The 19868-nt window shown below is 37.6% G+C and overlaps 1 protein-coding gene across 1 annotated transcript; it reads right to left on the bottom strand.

Annotated features, from left to right (window-relative positions):
* Positions 1–44: 44 nt before the first annotated feature.
* Positions 45–9285, bottom strand: LOC136242353 (coiled-coil domain-containing protein 157-like). The gene is made up of 7 exons (XM_066033759.1): positions 8855–9285; positions 7484–7637; positions 3283–4018; positions 2769–2971; positions 1686–1862; positions 419–706; positions 45–368 (listed from the first exon to the last, which is right to left on the bottom strand). The coding sequence occupies exons 1-7, from the start codon at positions 9088–9090 to the stop codon at positions 51–53; spliced, it is 2112 nt and encodes a 703-aa protein (XP_065889831.1). The 5' UTR covers positions 9091–9285; the 3' UTR covers positions 45–50.
* Positions 9286–19868: the final 10583 nt, after the last annotated feature.

The raw sequence follows: 19868 nt of genomic DNA, 5'->3' as shown, positions 1-19868 counted from the left end.
TACAGACCCAAGTGTATAGCATGTGGCTAGCTATACAATAGTGATTGTGGTTAGCTGTTATCATGTAGTTTAACAAAACTGTTGGGAGGGGCGATAAGTTTTGATTCATTTAGAGCTGTCATCAGTCGTCCAATACTGCCTTTTGTCCTGGTGTTTGGCGATCTTGGATGAGAGTCACCATGGTTAAAAGAAAACGAATGCTCATGCACTACAGGTGGTGATGTCTTCTCAATGTCTGTAACTATCACGTCGTCTTCTGTGGTAGTGCTCTTCTGTAAATGATTCTGTTTGTTCTTCTTAGTTTTCTTGTACTGTTGCTTCATTGTTTTCAGCAGATCACCATTCCAGAGCTGCACTGGTTCTCTTAACTACAAGATAAAGAAAGCATCAAAACACTACTAATAGAAATAGCATATACCTCAAATGTTGGTTCTCCTTCTTGTGCATCTCGTAGCGCAATCTTCCTCAGGTCCTTGTTCTGATCTTCTAGTAGCATTATTCTTATAATATTGGCGGACAAATGATTCTTTGAGTCAGCATAGCTTAGTGACTTAAGACAGTCAAAATAATTTGGGTCAGAGACACTTAAAGATGGGTAGTCCATTAGGAGAAGACATTTTTCTTTCTCCCGTTCAAGTTCGACTTTGACATCTTCAAGGGAATGAATTGTTGACTCTAGTGATTTCTCAGCTAGCAGAGCCTTTTCCTGCAATGATAGCATTGTGATAACTGTTATATTAGGAGGAAGGGTGTTAAATAGATGGCCAATGTTGATGTGTTTAAAAAGCTTGAGAGGTGAGCAATATTAAAAAGCCCGGTGGAGCCTGTCTTAGAGCAGCCGCCTGTTAGAAACACCATCTCTCTCTCAAAAGCCAACTTTTAAACTCCCCAAGTTATACACTAATCCATGCAACTGTCAAAAAAATGGCCCGAAGGTGACTGGTTTGGTTCCACTATAATGCCATACAGTATATTTCTATACCCGACACACTAATAATACAGTTACCGTATGAGTTATCAATACCATACAAATAGCATACCATTAAGGATACGTTGTGTTAATAAAGACTACTAAAACACTGTACTGTAAAGGTGGTAAGTGTTCAAAGAATATCAGTGTCACATTTTGTAAATGGTTTACCAGTACAACATGTGTATGCTTGGCTTTCCAAAAAATGTTAAAACTTACAGTGAATTAAGGGACTTCATGTGAAGATTGAATGCTATATATATGCACAGTAATAATATAGACTAGGAATTTTCTTATGAGGCATTTTTGTCATGCCTGTGTGAAAAGGGAGTGGTATGTCGTCTAGCTTAGGCACTACAAGTAAAACTGCTACAGGATGACAAAGGACTTTGACAACTAAATGGGCATTATGGGTACAAAAATGTTCTGTACAGAATGGGCATTCTCAACAATGGCTACAGAGAATCAGAAAACTACATTATAAAACAACTACAAAGACATTACTCTACATATACTTGGTACAAACACTGTTCATTGCCATAGTATCAAAGAGATTGGCAATTCATTAAATACTGTAGTTAAATGGCAATCAGCAAGTAAAAACAAAACAAAAAAAAAAACTAGTATAAACATGAATAAGTAAGGGATTGATCTTTAGGAGTAGCACAACTTTAACTATCATGTATAAATAGTCACATCTATTCAACACATATACCTCTTCTTTGGTCAGTTTGTTGTGCAGATCACGACATTTCTGCTCCACTTCATTTAGTGTACTACTCGTTTCTTCTCTGCCGAGAACCGCACTGTTTAGTTCTGTCCGTAATGAGGTACACTCTTTCCCCAACTGCTCTAGTTTATTTTGCAATGCTAGTTGTTTACTCTGCATGACCTACAAACAGGATGTGGATACACACTAGTTACCCAACAATGTATATTGTGTAGGTGTAAACAACAATTAGAAAGACATAACTTGTCTGAGATAACAGAATTTCACAGGACTCTCCCAATACTTCCCATCATAGAGAAGTACATCAAATACTGTACTTTCATCACATTTACTGATCTTTGCTCCTATAAGCCTGCTATATGCTGGTAACACTTAAAGTTATACAAGGATACAGTATACACACACAGCATTACAGTGTACACACACAGCATTACAGCGTGTTCTCTTACAAGATTTCTAAGCCTGATGTAAATTATGAATTAAATGTGTACAAGCTCTAGTTAGTATACTAAATAAAATAATGCACAGGACAAATACACAAAATTATAGTATACAAGACTGTATCAATCACTTTAATAGCATGCATTTATGTGCATACAGAAGTCATATAGTATTATACAAGAGACATTGAGATTATGGGCTATATCAACAGCAATAGAAAACATTTTAAACAATAAACATCCTTTGAAGGCATTAACAATAAATAATTTCAGTTTCAAAATAGTATTAACTGCTTGCATAACTAAAATACTAAACCATTTAACTTTCTATCATAACACAAAAATTTACTAACAGCAGGGCATTTGATAAGGCGATGTAGCACTCCATTGGCCCAATGTGAACACAAAATGACCCACACAACTCCCATGGCTTCAGCTCCATTTTTCTCAACACTAGTTCAATTTTGTAGCTACTTCACTTCAAACTCGAAGCAATTCGCTTGGTGGAATACTACTAGTGGAGCACTAGATATCTGGATTGGGCCAGTTTGGCTCAGCTTCAGAGTATATATACTTATCAGAAACCCTGTCTAATACACGCATATTTACCAAAGCACAGCTTACGTACTTTTCCCTGCTTTGATAAAGTCTTGTTTTGTGTCTCAGATTTCTTCAGTGCTACAATCTTCTCCTGGATTTCATCTTTCACTGACTGGAGCTCATCAGTCATAGCTCGTATGACTTGCTGCAAATCAGTACACTTTTTCTTCTGTTCCAGTACTTCATTTGTAGCACGCTCAAGCTCTTCTTCAAGCTCAGCCTTATTTTGTCCTATTGTTATAGCACATGCAGTATGCACTACACAAACTATCACTAAGAGTTTGCAATATTTGTATGGGGAAGACTGGAAGGTATATCAGAGACACACTGTGTTACGTAACACCTCAGTTTGTTCTCACAATAAAGGATTGACCTTATCAACACAAATCAACACTAGACAGTAAAGGTATTGAATTTACCAAAGAACAGTTACAGACCCCACACAAAGTTCACAATATTTGTACAATCTCCCAAACACTTTTGCTACAATTTTTAAACAATGAGTACCTATGTAGGTAAACTAAACATGTAGTACCCCTCACTTGCAATGCTCATCTCTGCTTTAATGACGGCTTCTCTTCTGCGATACTCGCTCATTACAACTTCAATGTTGTCAATATCGTTTATAAGTTTAGAATTATGTTGCCGTAACTGATCAACTTTTGTTTCATATTTATTGACAAGGTCGGCCATGTTCACCTCGTTGCGCTGTTTTTCAGCTTGAAAGTTTGCCTTACAAGTACCATACTCCTTGTCAACTTTGGTAAGTTCACTATTGACATTTTCCACCTCCTGTTCTTTACATGTCAGCTCAGAGTTTAACTTCCGACACTGCTCCTGAAGGATTGACACGGCCTCTTTGACTGAGCTCATATCTTGTTGTAGTAATGACAGCCAAACGCCATGGTCAAATCTTCCTTTCTCTTCCATCTGTGCATTAAAGTCTTGGGAAGCTACTTTAGAATTGACTGATAGACAGTTGCACACTTGAGAAGTTTGCACTGAGCACATGAGTAAACACTTCTGCATGCTAACACATGTGGCGCAAAGAACAAATGCAGTTTCAGTGGTCTGAACAGCTGCCTCTTTAACATCAGGCTTATATTCCTCTAATGGAATGTCTTCCAAAGGAGACGTGATACACACATCTTCAATGTCTTTCTTTTCCTCGGTGACAGACATCGCTTTCGACAGCATGTCACGAAGGGCAGCATTATCTTTCTCTAGTGATTTGACATTATTCTGAAACTTGACAATCAGGTCAGTCTTTTTATCAAGCTGTAAAAAAAAAAGTTAAATATCAATCACAAAAATTAATATCAATTGCATGCATACATACAACCAAGAGTATATAACAGAAACCAAGAGTGTCAAACGGTGTATTAGTCCGTGATTAATGATTGCGCAAAGTAACACTGATATTTCAGTAATTATACGTTTACACAAAATAGTAATTTGAAATGCGTACGTAGCAACGGGTCTTTGTTTGCCAGTTTTCCGTGTTATTCAACCAAGTATTCAACCAAGTATTCAACCAAGTATTCAATAGTTATTGTACAAGGAAAGCGTAGTAAGGACCCAAGATAACTTAAACTTGCTAAAACAATAGTTGCACAAATGAGCGTATTGCTATGCCTTCAGGGATCGACTTGACGATGCCAGAACTTTAACATTAGCCAATTCCCTTTAAAGCTATCATGTTTTTGCTTGGTGTAGTGGCCGAAATGGGCTAAATACAGCAACCCGTAATGGCGATATAAACGAACAATTACTGAAATATCCGTGTTACTTTATGCAATCATTAATCACGGGGTAATACACCCGTTTGATACTCTTGGTTACTATTATATACTCTTGATACAACTTGGAAGAACACACACACGTGTGCATGCACACACGCACGCACGCACGCACGCACGCACATATACACAATTACATATCAACTCGTATCAGTATGAAGGCAAGGCTGTCTGTCATTGCTAGTCTTGGATTTTTTTTCAACACTTGACAGCTTAAATTTCTATTACCAGGCCTGGTAACCTTACAGTCACTATTGGGACATAATTGATTTTGAATTGCTCGGTCAATTCAGTCAATTTTATTCTTAGTTACTGTTTGTTTACAGCATGTGCATGAGCATGTGCTAATGTTTTGACTTGACATGATAAAATATTTGGATACAATTGTAATTTATGTAAATCTAAAGTACTGTTGCCTAGCAACTTAATGCACACACACACACACACACACACACACACACACACACGCACACACACACACACGCACGCACACACACACCACCACCACCACATGCACATACCAACCCACACACACGCATCACTTCTTGTATATAAGATTACATTACACCTAGCCTGTTTGGTGAAACTACAGCTGATATTAGCAAAAGACCAGTGACGACAAGAAATTTTGTCTAGCAACTAAGCAATTGAAGTGCAGACATCTAGACCAAATAACCCTATTTTAACAACAGTATTCAGCTATTCTCTGCATGATGTCAGACCAAAACAAATAATTTTAACCAAACAGAAAAATCTGTGTGTACATATACACATGCAACAAACTTCAAAAGATGAAAAAGACAAGCACTTCATATGGTGTTTAAGAGAACCCCAACTGTACTTATTAAACTGTAGATGTCCAGAAAAACAACAGATTGCCCCAATTTTAACTATTCCTTAATGTGTATAGACCAAAAACAAATAAGGTCAGCCAGACAGAAAATCAAGGGATGGAACATAAGGATGGTAGATGAAAGTTTTACAGATAACTGTAGTATACAACCCTGTAGTTAACCTTACTTACAGATCTGCTATGCACCAGCATACAGTACACTGCTTTTGTAATTGTACATTATGTGTACTTATAAAAGTAATACAGTGTTTGAAAGTGTCATTGTGAAAGTCCTGAGTATATGGCAGTATCCTTTGTGACCAAGAAAGCCACTTTGCCATAGCAGAGTGTTATTACTATTGGTAACACAATTATATATCACACATATGTACATAGCATCATGCTACATTTGACTACTATTATAGTGCTCCACCAAACAATCGCCGGAGTATGCAACTCGGTACTACATGTACTAATATTACAGGTGAAATTCGAACATGGTGTCTTATATGTTTGTGACATATGTGTACAGTGAAACCTCTATATAACAGACTAACTGATTTGGATGAAATTTTACCATTATAAAAAGGTTGTCCATTCTTAGAGGTAAAATCGTATAGGAAAAGTTCCACAAACACTGTCCTTACAGAGAGGTTAAATGTACAGTTTCCTTTACATGGATGGTCCTTTTAGAGAGGTTCCATTGTCATCATTGCTACATTATTTTAATGTACAACAGGGCTGTACACAGAATGGACTGCTAGAAGCTGCTTCAATAGGAAAGTTGTCAAGTTAAAGGATTACCCAGACAACAACTATCTAAAATGTCATCAATTATCTGAATAAGAAAATGACTGTGTAATGAGATTTAAATGACTGAATGTTTGATTTTCAACTACACTAACACTCCTCCCCTATCTCACTACTGTACATTTACACCCTGTACCCTTGCATGTACAGTAGGTTAACCACCAGTCATCCCATCCACCACACATCAGTGATCTTAGGGTTGTGCTAGTGGTGAAAACTACGCACTTGGTGAGCTTTTAGTGGCACTGGAATAATGGTTGAGTTTGATGTCACACTCTTGGGTGAACAAGCTGTACAACTGTAAATCACTCTAATATAGCATACACCTACCACCTAACAGTGATAGTGCAATTTGGTTGGAAGGAGTTAACCAGTAACCACATTACCACTAAACAACCACGTTTAACATGTCCACTTTGAAAGAGTGGCATGGTCATAGTGTAGTTTCAAGCACTACTAAATGTGTACCGTATATCAATTAAATTTGGTGGTGAAATAAATTGGTGAATCGGCGATTTGTCACTAAACCACCAAATTTAAATTTCATTAATATTATTTTCATATTTTGTGTCCAAGCTTTCGATAGTAGTTGTTGAAACAGGTTTCGACAAACCGTTGAAGCAGGTTTTGACAAACCAAGTGTGACTTCGTGGATACTACTTTAACACACCTTATTGGTAAATTGATGTGGTCCCACACATGCAAATGGGTGTGGCTTATACAGAGTAGACTAGAGCTAGTACACTCGATTAGTGGGTGTGGCTCCACGTAAGCTTGCAGGTAGCTAGACATGAATTTGTGCACAGCCATTGATAAATAGGTGATGGTCTATGTATGCCTAATGATCCTAATAAGTGGGCATAGCCCATGAAACAAAATGGGCTGCAGCAGGATACAGATATTCCATCAGATCCGGACCCGGTTCAATCATGAAAGCGACTAGGCCAGACTGATGCATGCAATGACTGAATCCATAACATTTTAGCACAAAAAAAGCATTGTACACTATAGCACGCACACTTCGTCCTTACACCCGCCACTCGTGAGTACCACCAATTTTTCAGTGAGAGCATTCTGCCAAATTAAATTTTTGCCAACTGCAGCAAATTGCCAAATATTAGTTTTGTCAATATAATTATGTTGTTATACGGTATTTTGGTCTATGCGCTATGTTTAGACCAGCCTATAAGGTTCACTGCATTTGAAAACACCAGACAGCAAGGACTGGTACATGTGTAATAGTACCACAATCATATCCCAATACACACACACACACACATGCACAGACACAGACACGTGCACCTGTTGTTTAAGAGTAGCAACTTTGCGGGAGTCACGTAACACTTGCTTGGTATATCTTTTAGCAACAGATCCCAGTGACAAAGGAACACTGCTGGACTGCTCATCTGCACTACATTCAACCACTCTGAATGCACACTGCAAAAGGAACATTAATCTGTGGGATACATTAAAATGGTTACTTTGAAAATCTCATATAGAGGCCACCTCTGGTATAGTGGCAAAAGTATATTTCATAACCTTAATAAATAAAAAGGTCATCTCATTACTGAGACCACATTGTTTTGGTCCCAGAGCTGGCCCTATTACCTTACAAACAAGAAACTTTCACAGAACAAAATTTGACGAATTATCACTTGATCAGTTTAAATAAAAGTTAAATCATAGACCCATTTCAAAAGGTATTATATCAAGATTTTGACGGAATACTAGAAGTTAACGAATTCGTGCTGATTTGTCAAATTCATTAACTTTTTCCCATTATTCTATCAAACAACAACGCATACGTATCTGTATAAAGAGTCACACGGTATTACACACTTACAAATTTATAACAGTGAATCACGGACACTCTTATTGTGATTGTATTAGCAATGTAGCAATTAGGAAATAGACGACATAGGTTTTGTACTAACCATGTCTGCTCATTCATGCCTCATTGGCTATGTGCAGTACGTGTATTAAAAAACAACAGCCAATCTTTAGTTACTAATACTAGTTCTGTTTCTTAATAATGCATACTAGAACAGCTGTAACAATTCTCGATTGTCACAGACCATACAATGATTCCACGTACTTGTAACAGAGCAGTTGTACTTTGAGGTCATAGACATACGTAGTGCAACTATTAAGGTAATAATATCAAATGTTAAATAACACTAATACTCCTTATTAGGTACTACAATACTATGGAAATGAAAGCATTGCTTCTCAACCTATTTTTCTATAGTGTGTAAGGAAAGCTAGGCCAATATTAAAGTATTGTACTGGTATTTGCCAAACCTACTGTAGGTGGGGAAAATTGGTGGAAAAGTTTCGTGAGTATAGTGATGTAAATACAGTGTATCGCTAGCTAGCAATCAGTTTCACGATTGCTACTGTAATTGCAAACTTTTCCCCATCTACTGTAACTACGACCATTAGCCTGAATTTGTGTTGCGACAAATGCTGTGGCAACCAGAACAAATATGCAGTCTATACATAACTACAATAACCAGTAGTCACTATTTCCACATACAGTGTGGTGTGCTCCAACACGTACAGTGATAATATGGGTGAAACCTTTTCTTCACAGAACTATTATTCACACTTTTACGGCACAAAGGCACCGCGGTATTACACAAACTTCTCTCAACTAGACAGCAATAAACGTACCTGTCAACAGTTAGCTCCAGTAAAAGGGTACGAGCTACAGTAAACTTTTCTTTGTCCTCAGAATAGCATATCTTTTCCAGGACCTTGTTAGCGTTCACTTGGCTCGAAGTCATTTCTGGAAATCTCCAGGATGGCACGTTAAGTGTTCCCGCCACTGACAGCAGCTCCGCTGTGCAAGATTGGATTATGCTAACATCTCCTTTAAGACTTTCGAAATCAATTTTTGGGTCCATCATCCATACACCGCCACCAACACGATTTCAAACCACTACTCTCACGTGATAGCCCTATAAGGCTTTTCGTTCGCTAAGGTAGTTAGCTAACGTGTTAAGAATGGTCTAGCGAAGCTGGTTGCGATGCAGCTCGGTATCCACGGGATTCTGGCGTCCACCTTTATTTCAAGCTCATTTCGAATTTATGTAAATAATTAGCTATTTATAAATATCTCGTAATATTTAGGGTAGCTTGCACTCACGTGCACCAACGTCTTTCCGGTACTGCATGCTAGTCTGTCGGCGCCCGCCCCTTAATCTATAATTGTGTAATTCACTTCAGCCATGGTGACCTTTCTAAACTGATGTAGAGAATGTTGATCCACTTGGCTGGTTGTTAATAGATTTATAAATGTGATTAGCTAAATGTTTGCTCATTGCTAAATCATTATGTTTGCTCATTGCTAAATCATTATGTATGCTCATTGCAGCTAAATCATTATGTATGCTCATTGCAGCTAAATCATTATGTATGCTCATTGCTGCACGCCAGAGAACTGGAAGGTTGAATATCATCTTAAAGCAGGTTAGTTCTACTAAGTATTTTGGTGCCGTATATCTTTTAGATAAGCTCATGTGGACTAAGTTCTTGGTAGAGTTAGAAGGAAGCTTTTTGCTATACTGATAAATCAGATTAGGCCAGCTTCTTCAAGAGTTCTACAGTTGCTTTATCAAGCTTATATTTTACCAGTGTTGGATTATTGTGATTCTGTATGGCTACCATCAAATTCTACTGGCACTCTTCGTTTAGAAAGACCAAGTTTACCTCATCACGGCATTGCCTCCTTCTGATTAAATTAAATAATTTAAACTTTATGATCATCTTTGACTGAAAGGCGTACTTTTCATACAGCTTTGCAGGTTTTCAAGATTCTCAACAAGATCTCTCCTAGCTCCTTATAAAATTTAGCTACATGGAATTTTTTCATATGCTGTGGATGTTACTGGTCGCTCTGGGAGAAATTGCAGTAATTTAGCATATATTTTTCAAAAATTTCCTGGCAGGGGGGGGGGGGACATGCCCTCAGATCCCCTAGTTCCAGCATGCTTTGCACACCTCCACCCAAGAGATTAGCACCTTGGATTACCCCCCCCCCCCCCCCCTTTATAAATCCTAGATCCACCCCTGCTACATGCATATTGATAGAATGTTGATTATTTGCAGCCTTGTGTACACTATTTGTTTACATAAATATCTTTAATCATTCAGACTTTAGCTGATGCTCAGTCAATTTCTATCTACCTTAATATTATAGGAACTGAATACTGCTAAATTACTAACCTTCGGGGTGCCCAGTAGTTGTCTTGTGCAGATTTTTGCAAATTTGTCTGTTACCATTTTAACTTCTGTGTACCTTATTTATAGGAGAAAACAAGTGCCTCTTGGTGAGTTTAAACAAATGAAATGTGTGGATTGTTCCGAAAAGCTTTATTTAAAAGTTATGGCAATATATTTGCTGTTCGTCTTGGCCTTCCTCATTTCTTGCACTCTCAATGTACAAAAGTGATAGCAATAAATTCTTTTCAACCTTAGTATGTATTAGATTTAGTGATACTCCACTGATTCAGATGAGGGATTGACAAACTCAACAAAACCAGCTACTAGATTTTGCCAAAATCTTTAAGATTTCCTGTAAGATCTTAATTATCATTAATTTGTCCAACAATATTTAGGCTTGTTGCGTATCTCTCCAGTCTGCCTTTCTCTACTCACAGCTGGTTTCAAGGTTTACTCCTATGCATGCATTAATTGACACTGAATCCATGCCCCATGTCCTGGCACTGTTTGAAAAGTTGGTTATCACCCAGTGAGGATAGCTAAGTTATCATACTTATCACCCAGCATGGCACTTTAATTGTCTCATGTACTAGGATATAAATACTCTTATTATTCTCAATCATTCTTGGTAACATTCCATAATTTTGTTGATAGTATATAGCACTATTGTCATCTTTCAGTGACACATGTATGCATGTATTTCTTAGTAGCCTTTCTGTAGTGTTGCTCCAATTCTCACCTATGTAATTAAGTTCCTTATGCATTATACACTTACAACAATTGGTAGCACTTCTATGCATGCATAGCTATATTTCTGCAACTATATTGCTCTGGGAAGTAATGCTTCATTATGAACTGTTTCTGAACATGGTGCTATGTACTAATACTGACACTTTTAAAAAACATGTAGGTGAATTTACCCTAACTGCCTAGCGTACTCTCTGTACTCTACAAATACTTTTAATAATGGATGATATCTAAGTAGATTGTAGCTGCCAGGCTTATAGGTTCATGCATTGTTCTCCATATGAGGGTGTGTAATGAAAACATACTTAATCGTTACTTTGCTTATTAGTAATTAAAATAGCTATGGTGACATGTTTTGTCATACAATTACAGCTTCACACCATTTTTATTTGATGTGGTGCAGCTAGTATAGAAGTTCAATGATAATATTAATTAGCTATGTTACAAAAATTGTTAGGAAAGAATATTACAAGCTATTAGAGATAAAGAGTTTAAAAGGGCCTGAAACAATGCTCACATACTGGTATATTAAAATTTGCTATTCAGGAGATGACCCCCTTGTTTAAGCATTTCTTATTGTACACACAGTAATGCCTGTACTACCTTGTAAAAATTCCTAATTTTTCTTTATACTTATAAGACTTACTTTATGCATATTATACTAGCAAAATTGAACATAACATATTTCTACCAAACGGTGTGATACTGGGCCACTCTAGATCATCACAATTGAACAGGATAACTGATGGCGTGCTCTGAACAGTGCTACTGCATGCAGGTGGTTTATATATGTTTAAGAATATTGTTATTCATTCTATTTAGTGCTGACTGGTGCACTCAATGGTCATAGCTGTGTGGTTTGATGTGCAGACCAAATACCTTTGATCTTACCACCTGTGTCGTCAGAAAATCCCAGCAACTTTGGCTGAAACTGAAGGATAAATAGTAAGCAAATGTGAATTGGTACGTACATACTATTTTCAATTCACTACATACAGTACAGCATACAAGCACAATAACATGTAAACTACACATAATAACACTGGTATCTACATACCGTATTGCCTCAAATGGTGGCCTGGGCGTTTAATTCTTTTGAGACCCAGTGGCCTGGGTGAAAAGTTCAACAAAATTAAAACATAATATAATTATATAGGCAACTTTTTACCCAGGCCACTAAACGACCAAGTGCTTATTTGAGACTGGCCAGTGGCCACATATTTGAGGTAATCACATACAGTGGCAGATCTGGAAAATTTCAGAGGGGGTTTCAGGTTCAGGAAGTTGTCAATAGCTGTGATTCCAGACTGAGAAGTGTAAGATTTAAGATTAGATACTGGGCAGTCAGCTCAGCTGGCCATGGTTTGCCCAGGGGGTGAAAAACCCCAGAAGGTACAATCACATGCATACATTCTATTAAACTAATATTTACAATAACTAAGATTAAGTAAGTGAGTAAATTCGTCTATCAGTATGTCTCTTGATTCAATCACATTAATTGCTAAATTGTTCTAATCTTTAATTGTTCTAGGATATAAACTGTACTTATAAGTGCTAAAGGGTGGCTTGTGGCAGGATAAAGTGATTCAGGTGATGTTGCCTTGTGTGAAATAGGGTACATTGTAACGTTGGTAATGTGTGGGAATAGAGATCAAGTAGGCAGTGAGTTGTTAATTATTTTGTAGAACAATATTAGCCTTGATGATTGACAACACTGTTGTAACGTGGGTATTATGATTATGATTAAAGTACCTGGTAAAGGCAGAGCCTGTATACCAGAAGGCCTTATAAAGGCCTAAGATGTTTATATTAACTGCACTAAGTATGTTTGAAAAGTAGGAGAAAGTATGTTAAGAGTGAATAATAATGATGTAAACTGAACTGATAGTTCTAGAGTATTCAGATAAAATCCATCGTGCAGCTTTTCTTTGTACTTTCTCCAGTGTAGCTACTATATAGTCCAGCTGGGGTGAAAGTCAATGGCCTATAGCTAAACTAGCTAGCAATGAATCAGTAAAAATCACTCCACAACAGTTGAATCTTACCCATTAAGTCCTTTGCAGAAAATTTTGGAGCAAAACAGTACTTGAACCATAGATAATATACACCCCTGTGGATTGGAAACAAATCACGTGCACATATAGGTTTCTATAGAAAACAGTGGTTCCATCCTAGTTTTGCGCGCCAAGAAATGAAAACTCTGGTTTGTGGTCGTATGAACTGATGGACACGTAGAAGTTCTACCAACTGTTATTATAGATGGTATCATGGATTGTTTGGCTGTGTAAGCCTCAAATTACTGGTGCAATTTTATAGTCAACTTGTGGTGAGTCATTTTTGTCACCACATAATCAAGACTTACATTACAAAATTGCACTTACGTGTAGTGCTCTGGTGTTGTAACGCGTGGCTTAATCTTTGTTTCAAGTCGTTTTGTATGGTTTCAAAATTTTATGCACTGAATTTTGTCACCACATGTACTCAATGCCTATTCTTCTGAGGGCTCTGAAATTTCTGTGAATTATATCTTATTTGTTATACTGTGGCATAAAACTAATGCGTTTGTAATAGCATGTTTAACTGATGCATTATAACATGATGGGTACCATTTAGAAAATTTCTGTGTTCGTAGTATGCTTAACCTTTGAAATTGCCAATTACTCAGCTTGAACTGATGCCTGGAAAAAGAAAGAAGTGTGGTAAAGGATCCAGGAGTTTATTTCAGATTGGGCGTAAATGCAAGAATACATTGTGGAAGAGGAAGCAAACATGTGCCAACAACTTGAATTTACACCGTGGATCGAATGGAGTTCCTAAGCCAGCTGAATCAAGTGATGATACAGAACTAGAGGAATCGTCACCTGAGGTCCCCACAGATCTGGAAGATATTGTCTTGGAAATTGTTGCTGAACTAGATGATTCTCCTACCGCTATACCATCTACTCTGGTAAGTTTGAATGGAGTTTGGGGCAGTTAATTTGATGAACTAAAACATTTGCCATTATTTTTACTGTTTATTTTACTGTTATTCAATTCACTTGAGTGGATAGTAGCTATTATGAATTCATGAACTGTAAATCCCTGCATTTGAGCAAAATCTTTTTACTGTGCTAGCTGAGTGTATATTATAATTTTAGGTCAATATACACATTAACCATTGATCCTGCCATGATTATGTGGTTGGATTTGATGAAACCCAGCTTCCATGCATAGAACATTGTGAGTAGAGTGAGAGCAATTGTAAATTCCCAATGCTGACAAAATTGGCACCAAAAAATTCATTTGTTGTAAGCTAGCTAGTTTTTATTTTGCTTGTGTGGAAGCAACGTTTACTCAAATTCAGTCATATTACTCAGTGATATTTGATATGGTATAGGACTCATGCCATCAAGAAATTGTTGCTAAAGGGCTTCCAGACAATTGGTATTCAAGCTATGTATCAAACAGTGAACTGAGATGTTTTGAAGTTGTTCAACAGCCTTCTCACAAACCGATGACGGTTTTACATTTGTTATTGGTGAACATTGATCTTACCTGGCAAGTTTATGTTGGTAAACATTTAGTTCCCACGCACTCTGAAATTTTGAAAGATTTACCACCAATAATGACTGCAGAACTTGTTGTAAATACCATTCATGTGATCTCTACTGCCAATATTTGCTCTGGGAATTACGAAGAGTGTTTTGTCACTTTGGCCTGTCTAAGGAAGGAAGGGAAAATTTTCATCAGTGAATGGCAAACAGGTGGCATTTCTAGATGAGTCATTTTTTTGTAGAAGTTGAAGGAATCCAGTGTAACAGCACCATTAAACACTGGAAATGTCATCTACTAATTAAAGACTCAATTTGTTCTCTCTGTAATCAATTTCGTAACAATCCTCATGTACTGGTTTGTAGGCTAAGCAGCTGTACTACAGGCTTCCCATCACTTTATACCAACATCCAGTTCTTGAGAATGCCACAGAAGACAGCCCGCTTGATCTCCCTCAGAAAAAGTATAAAGATGAAAAATTGGCAACTGAAACAGTTAAGATCAAAGTTAAGTGCAATAGTGGAAACTGGTGGAATATCTGTTGATGCACAATTGCAGAGAGACTTGGAAAAAGTAGCAGATATTCATTCTGTTATTGAGGAAGATGAGTTTAAAAGAATTTTTTGGGAGCAGCAGGTAATTAACTTTAGTTACCTATATATCTAAAACACTAACTTAATCTCTTTAATAGGTTGCTGCAAGTAAGACACATAAGAATGGTGTCCGCTGGCATCCTTTATTTATAAGATGATGCCTAAACATAATGTTGACTTCCAGCAAAACCTATGAAATTATGAGGGATTCAGGGTTTGTTTGTTTGCCTTCTCAGAGGACCTCACAGGACTGTTAAACTAAAACCAGGGTTTAATGCAGAAGTGTTCAACCATCTCAAAGTGGAAGCAAAGGTGGATCAAATGGCTGAGTGGGAAAGGTTTGTATAATATAGTCGTAGCCTTATGCACAATAATAATAATAATAATTTATTTTCATATAGATTTGTAGTTCTGGCCTTTGATGAGATGAAAATCCGAGAAGACTTAGTGTTTGACAAGGTGACTAGAGATATAACGGGATTTGTTGACTATGGTGATGAGAGCCTGAATGTCCAATTCAATGAACTGCAGCAGAAATGCAAGCGGCTAAGTCAGGATAAGAGAGAAGTGGCTACACATATGATGACAATGATGGTAAGAAGGTTGACTTTTCACCTCAATCAACCAATTGCACAGTTTGCTACAACAGGTAAGCATAAAATACAACTATTATTGTTGATGGACCATTTTAGGAGTATCAGCTGAGAAGTTCATGCCACTTGTCTGGAGAGCAATCCGAATGTTGCAGATGGTCGGTCTAACAGTGATTTCAGTTGTAGCTGATGGTGCATCTAGTAATCGTAAATTTTTTCGGTTACACAAGGTGCTACATCATCAGAAATCTAGAGTCACCTACAAGGCACCAAATATTTCCTCACCTGGTAGCTTTGTTTACTTCATGTCAGATGCTCCACACTTACTGAAAACAGTGAGAAAAGCTTGGTATAATTTACAACTTAAGAGAACACGAATTTTAGTGGTAAGTACTGTACTATTTTCAATAAACCAAGTAAATATTTGTATATATTCCAGAACCAAGGACATGAAATTAAATGGGCACATTTAGTGGGACTAAGTGAGAAGGCAGTGGATAAATTGGGGTTATATATAGTTGTAAAGCACCTCAAAAGGGAGCACCTAAATTTGACTTCTTATTCATGTATGAATGTCAGGCTGGCTGCTCAAGTATGCTTAAATTATTTCTATATGTATAGTTCAGTTTTTAAAATGGTATGCTTTACCAGGTGTTAAGTAAGGCTGTTGCTGAGGGATTCAAGACTATGAGAAAGCTAAAATTGACATCTACTGATACAGTAGGAACAGAGAAGTTTTGCCAAATTTTTTTAATACCCGTTCCTTGAAAGGTGAGATTTAAAAATCTTGATTTAGACCCATTTTATGTTGTGGATGATCCAGCACTGGAGGTAAAACATTGGTATGTATAATAAAAGCTTTTACTAGAATTTTGCAGTGGTTGGAAGAGACGATATTGACTTACTTGAATGAATGGAAGGAATGGATTACAAATAACACAGACATACCAGATGGTTCCAAGAAGATGCAGATCAAACAATTGAAGGTCTACAAATATGTAGTAAGTTCATCTGCAGAGAGTTAATTGATTTCATTTTCAGTAACATCCTTTTAATAGCATACTCATTGAATGAAATGGTCAAAGTTCTCCTATCACATGGAATGGAATTTGTTCTCACAGAACGTTTTAACCAAGACACAGTCGAAATCCTTTTTGCACAACAGAGATCTCAAGGAGGCCGCAGTGACAATCCATCTGTCACACAATTTTTGCACAACACTCAGGCCCTGATAGTACAAAAATCACTTGCCCTCGGTGGAAGCAGCAATATATCACAGAAAAGGAGTTATCCTCTTAGTACCTCTCCTTTGTCTAGACCAATGCCCAAGTGTAAATGTTGAAGAATTGCCAAGTGATGATGGAAAACATGGACATTTTGTTGCATGCTTTAAATTTTTTTTTTGTATTTTAATGAAGATGAGATTACTCTTGCTAATCTTTACTCCCAGACATGCAACAAAGGAAACGGTTCGGTTATGTGAGACCATACTGTAAATGTAAGGCCGTGACCAAATTTTGAACATAAACCACGTGGATACATTGACAACTAAAATAATTTAAAACACCCATTTTTAATGGCAACCCACTAGTTAGATCTTAGAATTTTAACATATGGACAAACTTCAGTCACATATATATCTAACTAGTAAACTAATGTAGTTCCTTTCTAATCCCCTTTCTTCCTTTATGGTGGTTTTCATGGCTCTCTTATATTGTTCCAGCAAACTGCTGGCAATTGAGAAGCCTCTCATGCTGTACCATAGCTGCACTACCTCACGGAGCAGGAATGATGACTTCCTTGACTTATCCTCCGGCAAGTCTGTAGCAATTTCCCTGAGAAATAACACATTGGCATTATTGATGATCCCACTAATGATCTTATCCTTGGGCTCGCCACTCTTCAGAAGCAGGTAAAACGCAGTTTCCAAAGCAACAAAAAACTGTATGTATCATTGGAAACATGGCTCAATCTTCCTCTGTCAGTATTGCTTGTCCATACCTTTACATAATCAAGGAATGAGTCGGTACTATCGGGCATGTCTCCGACAGTGTCATCACCAATCATGTGCAACAATATAGCAGTGTGCATGTATGCATTTTCACCACCACTCCTCCTGAACTTCTTAATCAACTTTCTAATGACATATCCAGCAGCATGGTAAATAGCATTTTCTTCAACTACAGACAATTCCTGTTGGTAACCGACTTCAACTGACTGGTCCACATCGCCACCCATAAAAAACCTTTCAATAATCATCTGTAATTGTGACAACAATACGTATTTCTTCAATAGTGCAACACCACCAAGAAAAGCATCATGCATGAAACCTTGCATCATTAAAGCATAGATAGTAAGCAGCAGCTCTGCCACTTACTATTTATAGGTATGTGATATTCTATAAACACTTAATTATGGATAACATTGCTATGTGGTAGAAAGGACGCTATTGAACATGCAATCATGCATTTACCTGCCACAATAACGAGTCGTTCATACTGCCCTGTTTCTCCTTCCCAAGCTGCTGCAGCACAATCGGTGCGGACCTTTCAACCTATACATGTAACAAGCCTGAAACAAATTACGAATAGCAGATGATTCCTTCTTTTTCTGTTCTACTTCCTTGCTAACTAAGCTGAACAGGTCGCTGAAAGCAGTGTTCTCATTCACGCACAACTGGTCAATAACTTTCGCGATACTCTTGCTTCGTTGGGAATCTTATCTTCAGCTCCTCAGAATCATAAACATCCCGTAAAATATCTCTGTAGTTAACTGGCATACTGCCATACCATAGATAATGTATCTATGGCCATACTGAGAAGGGGGCGCAAAACTAGTCTAGAATAGACGGGTTGCCTATTTATGGCGTGTCCCTTGTGTAACGCGAGAAAACGCGACTTTCCGTTTTACGCATGATTTCAATGTTGGTCAAGAAGTCAGCAAAAAACCCATTTTTTTAAAATAGTTTGACAAACGTTTTTGGTTCTTCAAAGGTACAAGATGAGTTAAAATCATCCAGTCTATCATTCTAAGTAGTAGCAAAGTCTTACAAAGAATGTTTTCAGCGAGTTTTATCGCTTTCCAAAAACCCGAGATTGAGAGAAAATCAGCTTCTCGTTCAGCCTTCACCTTACACGCTGGATATGTTATAGCTCGAACCTTTCTCTATAACATACTTTTTGTTCTGAAGGCTGGCTAACTCTTGCTTGCTAAAGTTAACCGAAACGTTCATTTTCTCCAATATATAGCCGTAATACATTTTTGACTTAGCGAACTCGGAAAGTATGTGGAAAATTTACGGTAAAACGACCACGCCTTAAAAAGGCAACCCGTCTATAGGTGGCGCTTATTTGTTTCCAATCCATGGGGTGTAACTTACCGTATAGCCTAAATATTTCGAGGGGGAAAATTTTTGCTGATTTCGTGGTTTTGGGTGTTATCAGCGAAAATTTTTATTTAGACCTCCATATAGTCTAATACATTTTGAGAGTGTTTGTAAATCTGCAAAAAATTTAATTTTAGCGACATTGCTCAACCTCAAAATATTTGCCCCTCGAAATAGTTAGGCTATACGGTACCAGTGGCGGAGGAAGTAGTTGATATGAGGGGGGGCTCCGCTGAGCTGACCCAGACTTATTTCTATAGTTTGGTAAGGTGAGACCAAAAAAAAAAAAAAAAAAAAAAAAGGTCACAACCAACTCACAAGAGCTTTCCACCTCACCAGCTACCATTTCTAGCTGATAAACTACATAAAAATCCTTACATAGCTCGCTACACACTGACTACTTTATTAGAGTGACTGCTCTATTAGAGTATCTCGATCTTTATCACGGTTTTCAGCCCCACTCCAAGAAAGATAATTTTTCGGTGCGATATCATTCTGAGGGGGGGCTTAGCCCCCCCTCAGCAGACCTATGGGGGGCTTTAGCCCCCTAGTCCCCCCCCCCCCCCTTTCCACCGCCTATGTACGGTACCGTTACGGCGTACGCAAGGAAATTT

Source organism: Dysidea avara, chromosome 13 (genome assembly GCF_963678975.1).
Source record: "Dysidea avara chromosome 13, odDysAvar1.4, whole genome shotgun sequence".
NCBI classification, from domain to species: Eukaryota; Metazoa; Porifera; class Demospongiae; order Dictyoceratida; family Dysideidae; genus Dysidea; species Dysidea avara.
The sequence above is the reverse complement of the archived record's forward strand: the minus strand, read 5'-3'. Positions and strand labels throughout refer to the sequence as shown.

Bases quoted from the DNA above. Each gene is read 5' to 3' on its own strand.
- LOC136242353 (XM_066033759.1), bottom strand. From the start codon at position 9,090: ATGATGGACCCAAAAATTGATTTCGAAAGTCTTAAAGGAGATGTTAGC. The intron at 7,638-8,854 runs GTACGTTTATTG...TGTATCCCACAG, and splicing joins CTGGAGCTAACTGTTGACAG to ATTAATGTTCCTTTTGCAGT. The intron at 4,019-7,483 runs GTGCACGTGTCT...TTTTTTTTACAG, and splicing joins TTGCTACTCTTAAACAACAG to CTTGATAAAAAGACTGACCT.